General features: G+C 40.6%; 2 protein-coding genes across 6 annotated transcripts in view; both read right to left on the bottom strand.

The window, feature by feature from the left end:
* The window catches only part of osbp2b (oxysterol binding protein 2b), a 52,835-nt gene extending 42,069 nt beyond the window's left edge, over positions 1 to 10,766 (bottom strand). The window contains exon 1 of one of the 2 annotated variants that reach the window (XM_054773223.1): positions 10,225 to 10,766. In XM_054773223.1, the coding sequence (XP_054629198.1) occupies positions 10,225 to 10,382 (158 nt within the window). In that variant the 5' untranslated portion in view covers positions 10,383 to 10,766. The remainder of the gene's footprint in view (positions 1 to 10,224) is intronic. The other variant, XM_054773221.1, reaches the window with a different exon arrangement.
* A 1,014-nt stretch (positions 10,767 to 11,780) lies between these two features.
* Positions 11,781 to 22,673, bottom strand: part of rasl10a (RAS-like, family 10, member A) — a 32,857-nt gene continuing 21,964 nt past the window's right edge. For all 4 annotated transcript variants that reach the window (XM_054773228.1, XM_054773229.1, XM_054773227.1 and 1 more), the window contains 2 exons: positions 19,193 to 19,317; positions 11,781 to 15,441 (listed from right to left, as the gene is read on the bottom strand). In XM_054773228.1, coding sequence (XP_054629203.1) covers positions 15,171 to 15,441; positions 19,193 to 19,317 — 396 coding nt within the window. In that variant the 3' untranslated portion in view covers positions 11,781 to 15,170. The remainder of the gene's footprint in view (positions 15,442 to 19,192; positions 19,318 to 22,673) is intronic.

Here is a 22,673-nt window from a genome sequence, read left to right as displayed (position 1 = left end):
GTGTGACATTTCACCAAATGCTCTGCAAACATTTCGCAATAAGGGGAAAAAAATAGGGATGCTCTAGTGAGGGTTTTATGCTGCCGATTCTGATACTGATCATCCATGAGCGAGATCGGCCAATACCAAGACCGACCACATGGATTAACTGTAGATTTTTCAATGTATTTCTGTGGTTTTGGCCATTTATCGGCATAAATGCAATAAAAGCAATCTTCACTCGCTAAATGTCCTGCAAAAAAGATCAGTTAGGATAATCCATTATGCCGCGTAAATAGAACATACAAATGTTTTATTTCTAAAATCATTGCTTCGCTTCTTCCTACTGCTTTTGGACATGTGGAACTGTGAATTGTACTATGTGATGTATTCCATCCAACTTTTATGCATGTTCCAATAAAATTAAACCACTACCATTACCATATGCCAATCACGTTTTTTGCGGAAATCAGTCGATATAGATCAGTGGCCGATCGATCGGAGCATTCCTTGAAAAAAACATTGAGCTTCAACACATCAAACCTTAGAAGAGGACTAAAGCAATCTGTGACTTCATCATGGAAATGAAAAAAGTCCTTGTCGTTGAAGGTACTGGCTTTTTTCAGCTATTAACTCAACACCAAAGACGTAGTTATACATTTTTAGAAACCCGAACGCCCAATCACAACAATGTATTTATATGTCTTTTACGTTTTTTTGCGCAAGAGCCTAAAATAGGTGATGATGCAAATCCCCACCAATAGATTTGCCTTCAGAGCAACTTTAAGCCATAAAAACGGCCACTAGGTGGCAGAAGTGCATTTCATAAGAGCTCGGCAGAGATCATATGGACGGAAAAAACACACATGACAGGAAGAAGAGCGTGTAAGAGTGTAGCGTGCAGAAGGTTATGATATGGATTGTAGGGAAATTTTAACGCATGCACACGCGCACACATGCACAAGCGTAGTTCAGTTCCAAATGGGAAAATTATAAATACTTCATGGTATTATATTCCTAAAAAAATTATTTTGATGTAAAAAAAACCCCAACAGCTTTGTGTTGTTGATGTTGTGGTAAAGTTTAGATATTTGAGCTGTCACAAAAGCAAAAATATTTGTGTCAAAGTGAAAGTTATGCTTGAAATGTACATTTTCACAAAAATCCGTTTCTCTCTTTTCTAGTCGGGAACTGATATTCTCCTGAAACTTACTACTGCGGATTACTAAAGAACGGAAAAAGGTAGAAACAAACTTTTTTTCTGAGGAAAGACAAGAGTCTAATCTTTCTTTTGGTAGGTTCCATGTTTATATAGCCATAGAACACAATATTCAGTGTGCCTTGAAAGATCAGTAACAATCGTCCATAATGGCCGGTACTGAAGGGGTTCTTAAATTATCGGTATTACTATTGGCTTGAAAAAAATATATATTGTGCATCCCCAATGTCAAGTGCATTTCTTTTGTGTTTTTTCCCCCACAGTAGTTCGGTACCAAAGTGGTGGAGTTACACAGACTTCAAGTATTGTCACTTCTGTGCTTGAAGATGAATTGAATAGGAAGAACGCAAAATGTTAAAGCTAACACTCTGCTGTGGGAACTCAGATCAGGGTTTACTGTTGTACGGCAGAAAGCTGAAGTGGTGGAAACATAACTTACAAGTGCTGAACTCACTGCTGACGACTACTACATTCTCTCTTCTGGTTGAGAGGAAGTAAAACATGTCTGCTCTTCTATGAAAGACCAGACCACAGACACTGATTTGGAAGCTCCAGCACCATTCAGCCCTTTAATGCCCTATAATCTTCCCTAAAGCAACCCGCCAGATCTCATTTAAGAGGTGAGTAAGTAGAGCTGAGAGCATTAACTCTAGAAGGGAAAGTCAATTAAGAAATTGGAAACGAAAGAATGAAATCATCTTAGTGAGAAGTGCACAATAAGGCTCTCTGGGTGATAAAAGAAAGCGAGGAGAAGACTGACATGGAATAAAAGAGCCCTGTGAGATCAAAAAAGCAGAATCAATAACAAGTGCAATGGTGCATCTCAGTAAATGCCATTGCAAGCCAACAGAGGCAGGTGCAGTCAAGGCATTGATTATGCTGCCGCGTGGCTTCAATTTGCTTTCTCAGCGACAAGCAGCAAAACATTTTCCTTTCACAACAGTAGGTCTTTGGAATCCAAGTGAGCTCTCAGATTATTGACTGGACCTCTAATTGCACGCACAGTGTTGTCAGCCACCACTGATTTATGTCCAATATAAACTAGCCTTTTGAAAATGGCAAACTAATACTGACACAGCTAATCACATTGCTCTTTAATACATACTATAACGGGCTTAAAGTCACATTCTGTCTGTCAAGACAATTATCATAAAAAGTTATAATGTTATACTGTAAATGCACAATAATTTCCTCGTTTATCGCGGTTAATTGGTTCCAGACCTGACCGTGATGAGTGAATTTCCATGAAGTTGGATTCCTTGTTTATACATCAAATATATTCATAGTTAGGGCATAGAAAACCTGTTTTCCATTATTAGAGCCCTCTAGACATGAAATAACACCCCTATAGTCACCTTGATACTCGTATTAGCCAATATAGTCGACATAAGAGTAAATAAGCAATTTAAGACATAAATAAGACTTGTGTTCATGTGTGTTGCTATAAATGTGTTCCCTCGGGAGCTGAGTGGCAGGCGGACAAAGTGATGTCAGTTGTTCAGAGTTAGGTTTTAGCTTGGCATGGGTTACTACAGCAACAGTAGCCTGTGTTTTATTTGGGATTTTTATGAGGGATTATTGTGCATGTTGTGAGATAATTCAAACCTGCAATAAAACCCTGTTGTTCCGCCGATCAAGTTTGCCGTTTGTGTCTCACCGAACATTACAGTAACATTACTAACACCTAGTGACCAATGTAGACTACTACATGTCATGCACAGCGTCTTTGAATGTGTCTTCTGAATGCCTTACGTTTGTATTTTACTTTGCTTATTTTAAATCTTAACCTCATCTTTGTTCTTATTTTTACTCTTCATTTTTTAGCGTAGTTATTACTATTTCTATGCGTTTAATTTTTTTAAATTAATATTTAATTACTTTTATCTTTACATTTATATTAGTTTTATAAACTATATTATCATTTATATTAGTGTTCCTCAGAGGAAGCTCTATGCATCAGGGTGGCTGTAGTCTGGTGGGCTCCTGGTGCAGATGGCTCCTGAGATGGTGTTTCCTCACCTGGCTCCTCTGTGCTCAGCCATATTTTAATTTCCTATTTCAATTCGATGGGTAAATGTGTGTGTGGTCAAGGTGCAGGGGTATGGGGCGAGGGGGATCAGGGCATTGTTTTTAACTTTGTTAAGCACTTTGGGCTGCATTTTTTATGTATGAAAACCGCTTTATAAATAAAGTGTAATTTGATTTTATTCATGCAGCCATTTTTATGCTGGAAAATGCCTACCTTAGGGAGAAAATACATAAAATTTCCTTAAATATGCATATTTGTTTTACTAATAATAGGGTGTATTCAACCACAAAACAAAAAGATTTTTTTCAATTCATATATTTTTGGAGAACCATCATCGAATGAAGCCGCAAAATTTGAACCACAAAGTGGCAAGTGACGACTGTACATCATACTCTACCATGATATTTTTCTTACATTATTATACAAGTAATAATGTAAGACCTACCATTAATGCACTTAAATTAATAATATTTATTCCACGTCAGTGGTTTTCAACCTTCTGTATGCCCCACACCACTAGAAAACTTATAAGAGCATTTTATTGATGGCATTTTGAAAGTACAGAGATACCATGATGGGATCCTGAGGCCCACTGTTGTGCCAATTATCCACGACCATCGACTCATGTTGCAGAATAACAATGCAAGGCCTCTTGTTGCAAGAATCTGTACACGATTCCTAGAAGCTGAAAACATCCCAGTTCTTACATGACCAGCATGCTCAGCAGACATGTCACCTATTGAGCATGTTTCGGATGCCCCAATACAGTTAAACTGCACATTTTCAAGTGACCTTTTATTGTGGCCAACCTAATGTAAGATCACACCTGTGCAATACAGGGCTACTGAGTAACTTTTTTTTTACAAAGAGTACAGTGGCCCCGAACTTAAAATTTTAGGAGTGCAAGCTGAGAATTTAGGGGCGCACACCAAAACCGACGGGCACATTTCCTCTCATTTTCACTGTATTACTGATAAATATTCAAACAATAAATGACAACCGTATTCTCTATTCACCCTGTTTCTGTCTCTAGCTTCTGGAAGGCCTCATTAGTGATATCATATACATTAGAACTCCAGTACCTCTTTCCTTCTTCTTTGGTGTTTGTCTCCTTTATTCCTCTTTAGGAGTTAATGTGGGTTGGCAAACCAGCTCATTTATGCGTTACTGTCAACGGCTAGGCTGAAGTGTGGAGCACAAGTTTGTCGGCAACAAAAACTATTCGATAATAATAAAATAAAATCGGCAAATGAACTGGTAATTGTGCCAACTTCTGGAAAAATAAATAAGGGACACCTTGTTGACAGGGCCAACCAACCAAACTGTTTTTATTTTCCTTTAAATGTGTGAAACAAATGTGGTACTATTTGACACAACCTTGAATTTAATTTGATGCCTGTTTTAGAGTAATACTAATTAGTAATGTCCGATCTAATCTTCAGAATCGGGATCGGCTGCCGAACCGCTGTATTTTGAAGATCGGATAATATTGGCTTCTGCCACGAGATAGGGACAATCCGGGTGCCGTATAACGTTTTTAACTCTGGGTCACACTCCAACACGGTCGGTGCGGTAATACGACACAAAGCTGGTTGCCACTCGACTCCCGCCACCTGCAAAAAGAAGAAAACGCAACACCACCGTGCACACATATCCACAGTGTACCGTGGTGAAGTAGTGGTGAAGTTGTACTTTACTTACAAAGCACATCTCCACTCAAACAGTGTGCTCACTGTCTTTATGCTATTTCGTGCTCATTTGTCATTAAATACAGGTATAATGTCTGAATTCAAAAGTTAAAATACAGTAAATACTACGGGTTTTTGTCACCAATTCTGTTTGTTATGATTATGGACAGAATTTCCTGGTGCAGCCAGGGCGTTGAGGGGTTCCGGTTTGGCGGCTGCAGGTTTTGGTCTCTGCTTTTTGCAGATGATGTGGTCCTGCTGGCTTCATCGAACCACGACCTTCAACCCTCACTGGATCAATTCGCAACCGAGTGTGAAGCGGCTGGGATGAGAATCAGCACTTCCAAGTCTGAGTCCATGGTTCTCGCCCGGAAAAGGGTGGAGTGCCATCTTCGGGTTAGGAATGAGCTCCTGCCCAAAGTGGAGGAGTTTAAAAGTACCTCGGAGTGTTGTTCACGAACGTGATGGAACCGGTCGATCTACGTTCCTACCCTCACCTATGGTCATGAGCTTTGGGTAGTGACCGAAGATCGCGGGTACAAGCGGCCAAAAAGAGTTTTCTCCATCGGGTGGCTGGTGCTCTCCCTAAGAGATAAGAGTAGAACCGCTGCTGCTCCGCATTTAGAGGAGCCAGATGATGTGGCTCAGACATCTGGTAAAGATGCCTCCCAGACGCCTTCCTGAGGAGATGTTTAGGGCGCGTCCGACCGGTAGGAGGCCTCACACAAGACACGTTAGAGAGACTAACTTCCCAGACTCTCAACTGGCCTGGGAGTGCCTCGGGATCCGCCGGGAGGAGCTGGACAAAGTTGGGGAGGTTGCTGTCCCCGCGACCCGACCTCAGATAAGCCGAAGAAGATGGATGGATGGATGGATAGAATAATTTAATGCATATTTAATTTTTGTTTTGTCTCCTTAATTACATTTCTTTTCATGTATGAATTAGACATGGGCAATATATCGGTTTTATTGATTAAGTTGAGTTTTTCGTTGCAGTGGGTTTAAAAAAAAACACAAAATTAGAATTTTTCAAACTCTTTTTTGTCCCCGGGAGCTTCTGTAGCTTCACTGTTGCAGCCAGTGAGTGTAGGTTTCATTATTTGTACAGGTATGTGGATTTTGCAGCTGCAATACCTTCATTTCTCTCAGTAGGTACATTAACCTTAAAGATGTAGCAAGTATAATCACTTTTATTTGTTTTTATGTTCTTTATCTCTGTCTGGAGATAAGGAGAAACAAGTGGCATTATCCCTTAGTATGGAAAGAAAAGTGTGCACCTGACATATCAGGTTTCTATTTCTGTTCCATTCACAACAGAATCAAACACAGTGAGCTATAGACAGCAAAGCCTCAAGGTAAGAAACACACAATGTGGTCTATGGATGAGGCATCAACTCATGCACTCAGATGTTGAACGTGCTTAGCGCAGGGACAGCAATCACCTTACAACATAATGGACTATCAAGAAAGAGTGGCGGCAACAGGCTGCTCTGCTTTCACCACGGGCTGTGACACCCATGCCTCCGTGTCAAATAACACTGACCTGATGACGACAAACAAGGCTGCGCCGAGACAGGAGAACAGGATGAACTAGATATGACTAGAACATTGTTGTTCTTTTAAAGTGGCATTTAGCCACAGAGGGTTGTTTAAGATGATCTGAACGCTGCTTGTTGAGAGTAAACAGACACTTTGTCAATGTTGCACCCTCATGACATTTGCAAAGAAAACCAACCTAATGTCACATTATTCGTTATTGCAAATCTGACCAGATGGCCCATTAGGCAGTAACGGTACAGTGGACTCCAGAGTCCACCAAGCGCAGCGTAAAGTTGTACATAATTTTGCATATTGTTCAGGGTGTAGACGACATGCAATGGATCGTGGCGCAGTGCCATTGTAAATATAAAAGCCGCCACACCTTGGAATTTTTTTTTTTTTTTTTTTTACAAGTAAAACATTGGATGGATGGTGTTAAAAAGTATTTTCGTCCTTCCTCTTTACTTATTTTTTTGCGTGTTTGTCACACTTAAATGTTTCTGTTCTAACAAAAAATGTTATTAGTCAATGACAACACAACGGAACACAAAACGCAGTTTTGAAACTTTTTATTATTAAGGGAGAAAAAAACCTACAAGGCCATGTGTGAAAAAGTGATTGCCCCCTTAAACCACTAACCCCTAAACCGGTTGGTTCACCCTTAGCAGCAACCACTGCAATCAAGCATTTGCGATAACTTGCAGTGAGTCTCCTTACAGCGTTGTGGAGGAATTTTCATCTTAGCAGAATTGTTGCAATTCAACCACATTGGAGGGGTTTTCCAGCATGAAGCACCTTTTTACGGTCATGCCACAGCATCTCAAGAGGATTGAGGTCAGGACTTTGACTGGGCCACTCCGAAGTCTTCATTTTGTTTTTCTTCAGCATTTCAGAGGTGGACTTGCTGGTGTGTTCTGGATCATTGTCCTGCTGCAGAACCCAAGTTGGTTTCAGCTTGAGGTCACGAACAAATGGCCGGACATCTCTCCTTCAGGATTTTTTGGTAGACAACAGAACGAATGGATCCATTTATCACAGTTTATTCCAGGCTCTGAAGCAGCAAAATAGCCCCAGACCATCACACTACCACCACCATATTTTACTGTTGGTATGATGTTCTTTTTCTGAAATGCAGCATTAGCTTTACACCAGATGTAATGGGACACACACCTTCTAAAAAGGTCTTGGGGATCATCAAGATGTTTTCTGGCGAAATTGACACAAGCCTTAATGTTCTTTTTGTTCAGCAGTGGTTTTCGTCTTGGAACTCCACCACGCAGGGCGTTTTTGCCCCGTGTCTTTCTTATGATGGAGTCATGAACATTGACCTTAACTAAGGCAAGTGAGGCCTGCAGTTCTTTGGATGTTGTTGTTGGGTCTTTTGTGACCTCTTGGATGAGTCGTCGCTGCGCTTTTAGGGTCATTTTGGTAGGCCAGCCACTCCTCGGAAGGTTCACCACTGTTCCATGTTTTCGCCATTTGTGGATAATGGCTCTCACTGTGGTTCGTTGGAGCCCCAAAGCTTTAGAAATGACTTTATAACCTTTTCCAGACGGATAAACCTCAATTAATCTCAGTTCATTTGTGTTTTAACAGGGGGGACAATCATTTTTTCCACACAGGGCCATGTACATTTAAGTGTGACAAACACGCAAAAAAAAGGGATGCCCATTATGGCGACCGCGAAGGTAGTGTGGGTCGCATGTCACCTACATCATAACCCTCACTTTGTAGATGTCTTATGACATCAGTCGGCTGACATTAAACCCCCTCCTGATTCGCTCTTGTGCTTCGGCGGCAAAAAGAAGTGGAGAAGAGATATCGGCAGCCACACACGGATAATGCAACTTTCATCTTTATAAGACCAATTACGGATAAACTAACTCAGCAGTAAGATGCGTATAGCTATAACAAAAGTTGTCCAATCACTTGTAGCGGCTAGTTATGTAGGAAAAAAAAGAATAAATTGTTTCATGGCAGCGCTTCGTGTCATGAACTCCACTAAAGAAAAGTGTTTTCTCCAACTTTGTTAGTCAAACTACTATTTCATGATAAATTGGAAAATGTGCCAATTGCTGAAAGCTTTTTAATATGTTACCTTGACTTCGGCTTCATTGTCTTTTGTATGATCCTTTTAATTTGTCGTATACGATATCTGTAAAGTTTGATAGCAAATGCCAACCGGACATAAAACATAAAGTATATGTGCAATGAACGCTATGTAGCTATTTTCACTGACGTATTACTCAGTTTATGTATGCAACTATTGAGGAATTATGTGTAGTTATCTTCATTGCCATATTGATTTGATTGGTGAATTACTGAATAATATCATCTATTCTGATGACCTGTAAACTTTGAAACTGTGATTGTGAAATATTAAGCATTAGTATTTAGTACTGTAGTTGCAAAGTTTACCCGTTTGAATGTATATATGCTATATTATATATGTTTTATAGTAACAGTGGTAAGCGGTAAGTTTTTGCCTTCTTATGTTGTCTTTCTTTCTCACTCCGGCTGTCCTTTGTGTCCCTGCAGTGATCCCGTAGCCCGCGCATTAGCAGTGTGGTGTAAACAAAGAATAATAGTGTGAGTGTAAAGGTGACTATAGGGGTGTTAGTTCATGTCTACATGTATCTGATAATGGTAAAAAAACCAATGTGTTTACAAAGTCATAAACTGGTTTTCTATGCTCTAATTACAAAAATATTCAATTTATTAATAATGAATCCTGCTTTGCAGAAATTCACTTACCATGGTCAGGTCTGGAACCAATTAACCGCAAGAAACGAGGGATGACTGTATAGGTATTTGGTTATTTTATTTTGTTTTTGATATCATTTGTTATTATTGTTATTCAACTCTGTAACTTATAGAGAGTTATTGTGTGCAAACTGTGTGGTTAATTAAATTGTTTGAACTAGGATAAAAATTATACTTTCTTCATCATGCAAAATAGCAACAGGTTTTGTCCACTAGGTGCCCTTTAAAGAGGCATTTAATGAGGTATAATGGGATCATTGTTTCTACAAGGTAGTTAACATATTAAAAACACTCTTCAGTATGATGCAGTGCAATTCTACAGCACTGCAAAGTGCACCCACAATAATAAATACTAAATTATTCAACTAATAATACATGACTGACCATTATTACAATCTTTGCAAAGAGAGTTTTTTGGATACTGGATTGTGTACCAATAAAGATCCATGTACAGGTAGAATGAAAAGTCACTCAGCGTGTTTACAGTAGTATTAGCACTGATGACTTATTTTGCTTCAGTACATGCCTGGGGCTTAGGTGATTCTTTGCAGGGCACCTGAGCCACAGGTGTTATAGGAGACTGTATGACAAAATGACATGGCTGCATCGTGTTACAATGATCCCTGGGGGCTCACTGCAACAGATGACTGTGCATTGCATGTGCAATACTAAAAATGACATAAAAGTACATGTTAATATGTTAACGATAAGTGTTAACTGTGGCTTGGGTCCACACGCCCCTGGAGAATGACAGTAGCTAGCTTAGTTAGCTAGCTAACGTCGTCATCCATATTGGCTAGACTTTCCCCCGCACTTTGGAGTAAGAAGCTGCGCTGATACAGTGTTGTCTAAATGTCGTGTTGCCGCCATTGCGAAAAGCAAAACGGCTGTTGTGTCTGTCGGCTAACCGCCTGACAACGATGGTTAGCCTGCTAGCCAGCCGAGGTATCCAGCTGTAGTGACGTCACGCAAATATGACTAGCTGTGTGTCGATCGTCAGTTTTTACCTGTAGTAAGACAGCAAGCCGTTGCTGAGGACGAACCATCGCCGCTGGTACCCTTTCAGGTAGTTGGTCCATTTAAAAAGCCAACCTTTGTAAGTATCCGAGCCTGGTGGTGGGGCCGCGGCAGAGGCGGATGCCGAGCTCTTTCCTTGCTCACTCATCCTCTGCTCAGCCTCACGCCGAAGCCTGCAGGCAGGATACACCGGCGTCAGGGACACCACACCCCCTGGATAGCAAGACCAGCACGTCCGCTATGACGAAAAGGGCGAGGCAGAGAAGAACCCGGGACGAAACACAGAGCACCGAGAACACACTTTTCTCACATGACGCCCGGGAATGGACACCGGAGGAGGGACGAGAAGAAGTGATGAGACACACCGCTGATGCGGACTGCAGAGGGTCCACAACACAGAGCTGCATTCAATAGAAGGGATATCCTTCCAGGTTCTTCCAAATATTATAATAATACCAGCCTGTCCCAAACTGATCGTGTACGCAGAGATTACTTGGAATCTCTGCGAATGTGCCATGTAGTTCTCTACGTCTATGTGTGCAACCTGCATCAAGTGACCTTCTAAAGGGAAACATTCCCATTTGACACGTGATTAGCGTACGAAGGGAACTACAACTAACAAAATGTTTACTTTAAAAATAATCACTGAAGATTTAGATCGCCAACGTTCATCACTATTAGTGACTTTCACAAAAGGGTACGAGTGATGGTAATGGTCATGGTTTAGTTTATGCTGAACAAGTCACACTGAAGAACAGTACATCACATGATTAGACTTGTACAACACAACATGTCTGAAAAGGAGTAGGAAGTGACATCCAGCCAGCACTCCTAACTTCGAAGGTCCTGGGCAGATTACGTTGACACAGAGAAGCTGAAACCTGATTGGAGGAAAACATCTAAAATACACACACACCAGCCAAGGAAAGACACTACCAAATGAAGATAATAGACTGTTGAGAATAAACTATAAATTTCTTCCAGGGCTATTTCATCCAGTATATAAATATCAAATCACACAACTGGAATATAAATGTTATGACGTTTCTTTTTACAGGAGTGCACGTTCAGAAAAGTAGGATACTTTGTTGCTGCGTAAATGCTTATGTCAGCTATTTTTATGACCGATCCATAGCGCCCGTCCTTTGTTTACACCCAACTTTCACATCAGCTAGCATCCTGAAACTCTCGGTTACATTGGCATGAGACAGAAGTCATTTATTGTTTGACTTCCCTGATTCTGACTGCTGAGAGGAAGTTCGACATAGCGCATCGAAGATGAGGTACTCTGTTATTTCTACACCATAAATGTTTTTAAACATTAGTATAGTTGGTCGTGCACCCTCCTTTGCATGATATCATTGTGTTGCTAATTTTGCACTGAGCCCCTTATTCTTACCCGGTGCTCGTCGGCTTCTTCTTCGTTGGTGTTTGGGCATTGAAACTAGGAATCAAAATAAAAACATTTGAACGATTGAGGGGGAATCGGAATGTAAGTCCTGTTTCCCATCGATGCTCGAGAATCAGTGCCCAACCTCACAATTTAGTGAAGTAGGGCTTTTATGCAAGGCCAGATGGGTTTTTGTTAAGACTTATTAATCTTATTCCAGTATTGTGGCTGATGTAAACGTACTTACTACAGTCTTGAATAAATTATATGTTGTTTTTGAGACAATCTAACTTATTTTACTGAAGCCAGGATTATGTATTGATATAGTATATGTCATTCTGCATGCATGACAAATATGTCACTCGATTTTTGAAAATTCTGTAAAAACTATATTAAGGAGTCATGTTTTTGTTGACACTTCCGTTAAAATAAACCTTCATCACTGTCTTTACACAGGCTACCAGTGCTATGCTACACTGCACAGTAAACAATGAGATGACCAATGTACAATAGTTTACACACTAGCAACCGACATTGCTAAAAATCGATTGGTACAAGATGTAATACAATAAAGAACAGGAGTCCATCCCAAATCCAATTAAGGCCCACTAATAATGCTCTGCCACTAGATGGCAGTATTGGCCAAATGTTGCCACACAGTGATGACAAATGCAAGGCACTGCGAAGTAAATGTAGGGTTACTGTTCCCAAATGCATTTAATCCATCATATGTCAAAACATTACAATACCAGCACAGGAAAATAAATACAAGTCAGATAAAAAAAAAAAAGAAAAATGTAGCCCTTTTTATTTGGAAACACACAGACAATCTGATGATAACTCATGCTACACTTGGTTGCTGCTACATCTTTTTCATATATATATATATACAGTGGCGTGAAAAAGTGTTTGTCCCTTTCCTGATTTCTTATTTTTTGCAAGTTTGTCACACTGAAATGTTTCAGATCATCAAACAAATTCAAATATTTAGTCAATGACAACACAACTGAACACAAAATGCAGTTTTAAAATGAAGCTTTTTATGACTAAGAGAGAAAAAAAATCCAAACCTACAAGGCCCTGTGTGAAAAAGTGATTGCCCCCCTGTTAAAACACAACTTAACTAATTTAACTGAGATCTATCACTCTGGAAAAGGTTGTAAAGCCATTTCTAAAGCCATTCTGAATCACAGTCAGAGCCATTATCCACAAACATGGAACAGTGGTGAATCTTCCCAGGAGTGGCCGGCCAACCAAAATGCCCCCGAGATCGCAGCGACGACTCATCCAAGAGGTCACAAAAGACCCCACAACAACATCCAAGGAACTGCAAGGCTCAGTTTAGGTCAGTGTCATGACTCCACCATAAGAAAGGCATGGGGCAAAAACGGCCTCCATGGTAGAGTTCCAAGACCAAAACCTCTGCTTGGTCTATTAAGGATCGTGTCAGTTTTGCCGGAAAACATCTTGATGATCCCCAAGACCTTTGGGAAAATACTCTGTGGTCTGATGAGACAAAAGTTGAACTTTTTGGAAGGTGTGTGTCCCATTACATCTGGCATAAAACTAATGCCGCATTTCAGAAAAAGAACATCATACCAACAGTAAAATATGGTGGTGGTAGTGTGATGATCTGGGTGGGGCTGTTTTGCTGTTTCAGGACCTGGAAGACATGCTGTGATAAATGTAACCATGACTTCTGCTGTCTCACAAAAAATCCTGAAGAATGTCCAGCTATCTGTTGATGACCTCAAGGGAGGATATGATCCAAAAGACACCAGCAAGTCCACCTCTGAATGGACGAAGACAAACAAAATGAAGACTTTGGAGTGGTCTAGTCAAAGTCCTGACCTGAATCCTATTGAGATACTGTAGCACAACCTTAAAAGGTGCTTCATGCTGGAAACCCCTCCAATGTGGCTGAATTACAACAATTCTGCAAAGCGCTTCACAGCGCTGTAAGAGACTCATTCCAAGTTATCGCAAATGTTTGATTGCAGTTGTTGCTGCTATGGGTGGCCCAACTAGTTGTTTAGGTTTAGGGGGCAATCGTTTTTTCACACATGGCCATACAATAATAAAACGTTTCATTTAAAAACTGCATTTTGTGTTCAGTGGTGTTGTCATTGACTAATATTTGAATTTGTTTGATGATCTGAAACATTTAAGTGTGACAAACGTGCAAAAAAAATAAGAAATCAGTAAGGGGGCAAACACGTTTTCACACCACTATAGATATAGTTTATATATATAAAACTACTAAAACACGCAATCTACCCTGACAGAAGGGTCAACACTACATCTTGAAGAGAATCACGAGCTTGTGCTCCCACATGCCAGTGTAAAACGATCACATTCACTCCACTCTGCAGCTCACTACACGGTGTCAAAAAAACATATACAAAACAGTCAAACACAATATCACATTTTCACGTCAGTGCAATTAAAACCTGACCTGTTGGATGTGGTACCAACAATAGCATGCAAGCCAATTATCCTATAAATCCCTCCTAAGTACAAGTCTTCTCAAGTTTAGTGCAGCCATGTACATCTCACATGATTACCAAGCTTTATTAAGGTTCTCTGTGTGTCTGTAGGGTGTTTGGTTGAAGTATTTCAGCTCTGCTGCAGCATTTTAACATGTGGATGGGTTGATTTGACTGTTTGTGTGGCATTTTAATATAACTCAGTGGCTCCATCGGTCAGGTGGAATTATTGCTCCTTCTGAAACCAAAGCTTTTAACATGTGTTTCTCATTTTGCATTTTTTTTGTCCTTTTCTTGCTTGAATGTCAGTGATCAAGACTGCCTCTCTCTCCCTCCCTCTCTCACACACACACACGCACACACGCACACACGCACAGCAAAACCCGCATGCAGTGCCTCATCTCAGCGCTCTGCAGCCTCCTGCCGGTCCCCCGTTCCCTTGCATTAATGTATTCACCAGAATCAGCCACTGAGTGGGGGTGTGTGATAAAAAGGGATGGGGTGGGGTGGGTTGTGGGGGCCCTATAGTACATCATGATAAGGGACTGCAGCATTTTCCACTGCAAGACAACTCTACACATTTTCCCCTAAACAAACATCATCATAAGGGCAGTGTGGACAAGAAAGAAAAAGTGTAATTTCATCGGGACAATGCACGCTACCTTTTCTGAATCTAGTAACATACTAATAATATCTATCTGTAATGATCTCAATGTCAATGTCTCTTTTTGTTCAGTCGTCTCCTCAGGTGAACCTTGCTGAATAGGACACATTCGAAAGGAAGACTCAACAAATATTGCTGCCTCTCTGCTTTGAGTCTCACAAAAATAGCTTCCTTCCAGTCAGCGCCTCACTAAGAGAAGCAGTAAGAGTCAATGCAATGCAAGGTCTGTTACGTCATATGAGATTCGGAAGTGGTCATGAGTGAAATTGTATACAGCGCAGCTTCTAAGAAATCTCATTATGAAAAATCAGCTCAGTAAAGCAGGAGGCCACGGGGTATTTTGTTTCCAGCCATTTAGATCAAGAAGTCATTTGCTCCAATCCTCAGGTGAGAGGGTCACATGACAGTACAGCGGTTCCTCTGCAGTGCCCCCTGCAGACGGATGGAGGTGTGATTCTGGCGCAGGCCCCGCGCCACAGCAATGCCCAGCAGCTCTTTGAAGAGCAGGACCACGTGCCAGTTGAACTTGGCAGAGCATTCCACGTAGCCACACTTCCAGGTCTTCTTGACCAGAACCGACACCGCCCTGCGAGGCATGAAGCGCTGTCGCTGCAGATCTCTCTTGTTGCCTACCACCAGAATGGGCACCTCGCTGCTGCTGCCTTCCCTGCACAGGTTGACACATGTTAGTATGTGGGTGCTGGCTGGTCGTGCGTGCAACATCTTCTATTTGCAGATTTTGCTTTCCTGCTGAGGTGTGAGGGGGTGGATTGGAGGATTAAAGCTCATGGGCACAGGGGGGCCTCCCACCACAATGCTTGCAAGCAATTTGGAGTGTGAAAAGACGGCATGTGAGAGGTGGGAATAAATTAGTGAGTGGAGATGTGTGTTTGTAAAGCACAGTCATACAGTGTTAATGTAAACATCTCTCGTCATTTCCTGGATGGTACCATGAAGGAACAACGCCTAGTTATGTTTTTCAAGCAAAAGATGCATATGAATATTGTATCGCTATACTCTGTGTCAGTAATTTGTCTTGTTTTCCTCCACTCGCACAACAAAAGACCAAAATGTGAAAAGGTGTAGACGAGGGGTGTAACGAATACATGCATTTGATTGAATCGGTATGCAGCTGTACCGAACCGAAAGCGCTGTACCCATTCCCCACTCGGTACACATTTCAATTGAGGGACCGGAAGTGTCCAAGCCCTGGTAGTGTGACTAAAAGTGGATTACATTTTGGACTATAATTCTGTTTATTTGAGAATCTATTGGAAAATCACTTGCCAGCAGATTGCATTTGCATTTCCATGCATTATTTTCCAAATCAATAAACACAAAAGCTAAAGAGTTTTACATATTGTCCGCCTACTGTACCAAAAATGAACTGAACCGTGGCCTTAATACCGAGGTATGTGTCGAACTATGAGAATGCCGTGCAGTTACATCCCTCATGTAAACGCAAAATAAAAACACTCCGTCTTGACGTTAATGATGAACGGTCGTCCCTCGCAATATCGCGGTTCGATTATCGCTCCCTCGCTCTAACGTGGTTTTTCAAAAATGTATTAATGAATGATTGCTGTTTCATTGTTGACGATGGCGTATTATTAGTCACAAAATATTGAAATACAAAGAGATATGTCATATTCTGGCCACTAGGCATCAGTAATGTTCTATTATTGAGACATCCATCCATTTTCTATTCCGCTTTTCCTCATTAGGGTCGCGGGGGCATGCTGGAGCCTATCCTAGCTGACTTCGGGCGACAGGCGAGGTACATTGAGACATGACATTAGATTACCATCACACTACATGGAGTCAACCATGGCATGTCTGACATAATTGAGTTAAAAATAGTTATCCTCCCATTACATGTGGAAGTGGTAAGTTTTTGGCCTCTTTGCCCTTCATCCCCACTCTGTTTTAAACACTTTATTAAGTTTAGAATAAAGTAAATAAATTGGAGGCTAACTTGTTAGCTCGCTATTTTGCTAATGTGTCCCCGCAGTGATCCGGAGCCTGCGCATTACTAGTTGAGCAATGTGGTGTAAACAAAGACCAGTAGGAGTGTCTTTAACTGCGATAAAGGGACGACTATATGTAGAAGGCGTAACGGGAAAGTGATTTTGTAATTATCACACAGGTATAAAAATTAGGGCTCTAAAATGATTAAAAATTGTAATCAGATCAATCACAGTTTACAAATGACTTCATCATTAATCACTACTTGCAACAAGGTCTAAAATATGCCCATTTTCACTATATTTTATCAACAGAACGATAGATGATAAGACAGGATTCTATTGATTAAAATATATTGTTTATTAACGGCTACAAATTAACTGAAAATTTTAATCAAGCTAAAACTTACGACACACCATAAAAAAAATTTATTTGTCGCAATGTCTCCATTTAATTTTCATAATTGGCCAAGACGCATTTGCGTGTTATTGTAATGGACGACATAGAAGGGAGGAATAACAAAAAAAAGTGAGTAAAAAAGCACAAATATGTTTAGAAATACAATTGAACTTCCTTCTGTTACGTATTTTTGTCATTTAAAAAAAAATATCACAAACAAGATGGCGCTTTTAGATGGGGGAGGGTCCCACTGTAACACCCGCTGCTTATCGAGAAGGGCGAAACGTGCTTTCATGTCAGAGCCCCACAATTTGTACATGTTTACATATTGGTGTCATTGATAATGTTATTCGTCAAGCAGTAATATTTCGCTGTGCGTTCGTTGGGCTTTGAACACACCACACAGTTGTGTGATATTAGACACAAAAGTGAAACCTATACAAAGCTTTCCAACTTTCTGCCACACTTTAAATAAATCCACCAAATAGAACTTTCTAACTTTAACACCCGCCACTCTAAACCAGTTCAATCCCAGGAGACATCTCACCCTTTTGAGCGCCTCTCTGTTTTGGCCTCCAAAGGGCTCTTCTGTCGATTTGTCGCTCGTCACTTTTTAAAGAGTATCTAGAGGGGTGTGATTACTCGCTAAATGCAGCCAAAATGTTGCTAAGTTGACAACCCGATCCCTCCTGCTACATCTTGTGATGTTATTCTCTGGCAAACTAGATGCGTTTAAGGTGTTAACAAGCAGAGCTACACAGACTGTCCCATAAGAATGTGTTTATGAGTGAGGGCAAACAGGTAACGGCAAATCTACTTGTGGTGGGTCCAAATTGATCTGCATTAATGTACAGCTATGCAGTGCCAATTGCTGTTTTTCATAGGTTAGTGTCTTTCTTTGACAAGGCATTGCCAAGTTAAATGAGCTCTATTTGTTCAGTAACTACCATTAATGGCTGATATGATTATTTTACATGAAATAAAGCTAAATTATGTTGAATTCAAAGAGAAAATGTGTCTAATATTCTATTAGTTAAAGTACAATGCATGAAGCCTCAATGACAGCTGCTGTTCAGAGAACTTATCTGCTCGTCCCAGGCTTAATCGAGCTTTCTCTTTGTTACACTGTGCCTGCTTTTCCGACAAAGCACGGCACATTAGCGCGTTTGTCTTGACAGATGGAGCGATAGCGCGGCACACACAAGAATATACACGGAGAGACTTCAACAGAATGATGTTACAACCCTGAGGTGATATTTTTTAAGACTTGAAAAACACATTGCCGTAATCACAACACTTTTCTCCTTTTCGCAGGCTGTGTTCACAGAAACATAGAAGTATTTGCAGGAGGAACAAGATGTACCAAAGGCTGTGTGAGGATTTTGCCTCATGCCAGCGGGCTAAAAAAAAAAAGGATATTATAATAATAATTCTATTTGTATGTATTCTGTCCAAGTAAACAGATATATTTTGAATAGAAAGAACCCCTCCTCCGAGCAATCATGCCTCAGATCTTAATGCAACTGTATGATTACAGTTTTCTCCTGCATCCATTTGTCATGCATGATTTTTCCCACTGCGGGCGATAGCGATATTATTATCATGGACAATAAACCCTGGCCAGCATGTGTGGATCAGGAGGGTCAATCTACTGTGTGGGGGCAGCGTGTTCATAAAGGATCATATAAAACAAATGGAGTCAGCCATTGTACCTTTCAAAATGGAAATGGGTGCACTTTGCCATGTGTTATCTCCATCTCACTGTGTCAATTTGCTACTTCTGCTGTCCGTTACAAGCAGAAACGTGCTTAAAAAAGATCTTCAAATCTCCATTCGCATTGAAACATTTCACATTCACCAGTGTGCGAATCACATGTCATTACAAGCTGTCAGAATGCTGAATTAAAAGATATCTCCACGGCGGACAGATCTGTCGCTCGACACTTTTGTGTGTTGCCTGTGTAATTACATCCTGCCTCCAAGACGAGCGACACGGTAATGTCATCGGAAGTAAAGCGTGATAGTTGACAGGCTTGCTTGTCAGACGACCATACCTGTGTTCTACGATCTGCTGCCTGATCATCTTCACGTATTCAAAACTCTCCACGCAGCAGATGTCGTACACCAGGATGTAGGCGTTGGCATTGCGAACACCTCTGCAACGCAAATCCAGCCACTCCTGGAAGACACACACACACACACATGAAAATACAAATCAATATGTTCAACTCATCCATAATACAATAATGGGTCTGACCTGTCATAGGTCAACACAAAGGTCATTCTGCATCTTGGAATTTTAAAAGCTTGTCTTGTTTAGGATTGCACATAAAAAGTCATACAATCAGCTTAGGGCAGGGGTCACCAACACGGTGCCCGCCGGCACCAGGTCACCCCTAAGGACCGCATTGGTCGCCCGCCAGCCTGTTCTAAAAATAGCTCACATCGCGCCACTTACCAGTGAGCTGCATCTAATTTTTTTTGGTTGCGATTCTTGTTGAAATCACACTTACATGTAAACTGGAAATGACAACATATTGAAAAAACACTTATAAATGAAATCTGATCTAGTACAGCTCAAAGGTCAGTATTGTGCGCATGACCAAAACGTAGCATTTGTGGAGATCATACAAACATGATGGGAACAAGCTAGCGGGTGCAGCGAAAATGAGGAGAAGACTGCCCCCTAAAAAGGTGGCAGAAAAAAGAAAGACAACATTAATTTCACAATGAATGGAAGGTAGAGTTTTTTTTTTTTTTTACAGTACGATGTGGAGAGACATTTCACATCGCGTCACACAAGCTACAATGCTAACTACCCACAGGGAAGCTCACTACAAACAAAGAGATTATTTTTGAATAAAGTAATGGCCCATATTTCCAAAGCTGATATCCCTTTACATAACATTTGAAGTAGTTAATTGCAAATTATGACTGAGACCAGGCATCTTGGGCTCAAAAAGGTGGGTGACCACTGGTTTACATCACCAAATGTCAACATTGAATCGTATCAAACCGAATCGCATCGACTCGTTCTGTTTTTAAAATATATTGTTTTTTAAATCATATCTTAACCCGTGTATCAAATCATTTACCTCAAAGAGATTTCCATCCCTACTTATTAAAGACAAAAACTTCTATGTATCTAATTTCTATCAATCTATCTAATTTATATATATTTAACACCATGTATTGTTAACCGTCCACCTGGAATTATTTCTTATTTTAGCTGTAAAAGTGTTAGAACAGGAAACCTCAGTATGTGCTTGGGCTCCTTCTTTCAAGAGCAGCACTTTAAACATCTAGAGGTTGCTTTGCATTGCCACATGCTAAAAATGCTAAGATGACAGACCACCTCAAACATTTTAATTGAATATTGTAGGATTTTACTGAATAGGACACCCAGAATCTACATGAATAAAGGATGCGGGATTTAGAATACAAACTATGAACTACAAAAACATTGAATATCAAGAGTATGTGAACGACCCTCCTTGTCTACTTTCCAGGCAACCTCCGTGTGCTTTGCAATCAAGAAAAAAAAACACAGCAAAAAAAAAAGCGACAAGCAAAACACAAAAACAAATGGTTAAAAAAAACACAGACAAAATTAAAAATATCACTTCTCTGCAGAACTTTGTAGTAGAAAGCTTGCTTCGCATGGGCTCCAGCTGCTCTGTATGCGGACCCCTGCCCACTCATCTTCCTGCAGCTGCTGTGACATACAGTAGTTCCTATGATTATCGGAATATCACTAGATACGGGAAATCACTAAAAGGGACCCAGTATCTCGCTTCAAAAACTGTCGGAATAAAAGTAGTTCAAGACTCACGGCAATTTAAAAGCAGCATTGCAAAAGTTATTGCTGGCTGCAGCGTTGATTTTAAGGGCTTAAAAAAATAATTTGGAAACGCCGTTTGGCCTGCGGGCCGGAGTTTGCCCGTGTCTGTTCTTGACAATCTTTAATTGGGTCAATACAAATTGGGTCAATATAGAAACAGGATTTTGTGGCAAACTATATATTTTTTTTGAAGTGATGCAGCTCCGTCATGTTTTTGGGGTGGATTGTTGCAGGCCTCGAGATTGTTACAGTGAGCTGAGTGCACTCTTGCAAAGCCACGGGGCACCCATTTTGCTGAATATATACTTTTATAATGGAAAATATTGAAACATTTTGTTTGTGTAGTCTCTGTAAATACGAGAATGCATTGCAAGTAGGATCAGTTGAGGTTTGGTATCTGCCTCCACATAACTAATTATAGACTACACACCATGATATTAGAGAGAAGCTAAACGGCATGTGCTTCTTTTATTTTTATGAATCACTTTGGCTCAGCATCACAACGCGCCTCACTTGGCAGCTTTTGCCTTTTCTTTTTTTGTAAAGAGGCAACGTATGGGTTGGGTTCTGAGAACTATTTAGTTTGTCACAATGAATAACAATTATATAGTATAATGCAATAGTGGAGGGTGTGTTTTGTTTGGTTGGAAACATGGTGACCCACTGGTAGATTCATACAGTGGTTCCTTCATCTGTCACCAACTCACCGCCACCTCCCTCTCAGCCCCCAACAGCACCCAATGAATTCCATTACTCCTGACGGAGGATAAAGATGGAAACAAAGGAATTCGAGGGCTGTGGTATCAAGGTTTGCTTGAAGGGGGAAATGAGGAAAGAAAGTCAGCCGTGAGATAGTGTTGAGAAGATGAGAAAGATAACCTCGGGTGTGCTGGTGAACTAAATGAAGGTTTTGGAGTGCTGGAGACAGTCAGGAACTCTAAAAGGCTGCTGCCATCTTTTATTTGACATTTGAACACTCATCCCCATGAAGCAAAACATCAAATATTGAAAATGTCAAGACTTATTTGAATTAAACATTTAAACTGGTAAAAGAACTTTGCCTTTTCATTACCTGCTTCTGCCACGTTGGCCTGCAAGAGAGCCATTACTGACAAGAACCATCAGATTTCACTGGAAATCAATGAAAATATTTGATGATATAATTTTAATTATTCACACAACCATTGCACTGACTTTATGGCAGTGGCCCTCAATAGGCGGCCACATTATCCCCGCCAAAGCTTTTCATTGGGTCCGCCAAACATCACCCAAATAATGTCAACCATTCAGTCTAGCTAGAGAAGTGCTCGTTTATGCAGTACTTCCTCCACTCTGCAGGGGGCAACAGCCAGGCGTACCCATCACAATGAAGCAGCAGTAGAAGAAGACAACTTGCACGTAAACAAATCTGACTTTTAACAGCCCCTGGACGACAAAATTAGCATTTATCAAAAATGCGTTGGGGAAGCATATGTTTTTATTTTGTAAAAGTAAACACTGTTAAGAAAGAAATATACCCTCCGGAGCCATGTCTAAGAGATGTTGGATAAAATCGGCCAATATTGTTAGAAAATATATACCGTAATTGTCGGTGTATCAGACACATAGGTGTTTAAGCCGCACCCATTAAATTTAGAGAGAAAATCAGATTTGTACATATATACGCTGGACATGTCCACATCATAAAAAGGCAT

The sequence above is a fragment of the Dunckerocampus dactyliophorus genome, chromosome 4 (genome assembly GCF_027744805.1).
Source record: "Dunckerocampus dactyliophorus isolate RoL2022-P2 chromosome 4, RoL_Ddac_1.1, whole genome shotgun sequence".
NCBI classification, from domain to species: domain Eukaryota; kingdom Metazoa; phylum Chordata; class Actinopteri; order Syngnathiformes; family Syngnathidae; genus Dunckerocampus; species Dunckerocampus dactyliophorus.
This window is presented reverse-complemented; position numbering and strand designations above follow the sequence as displayed.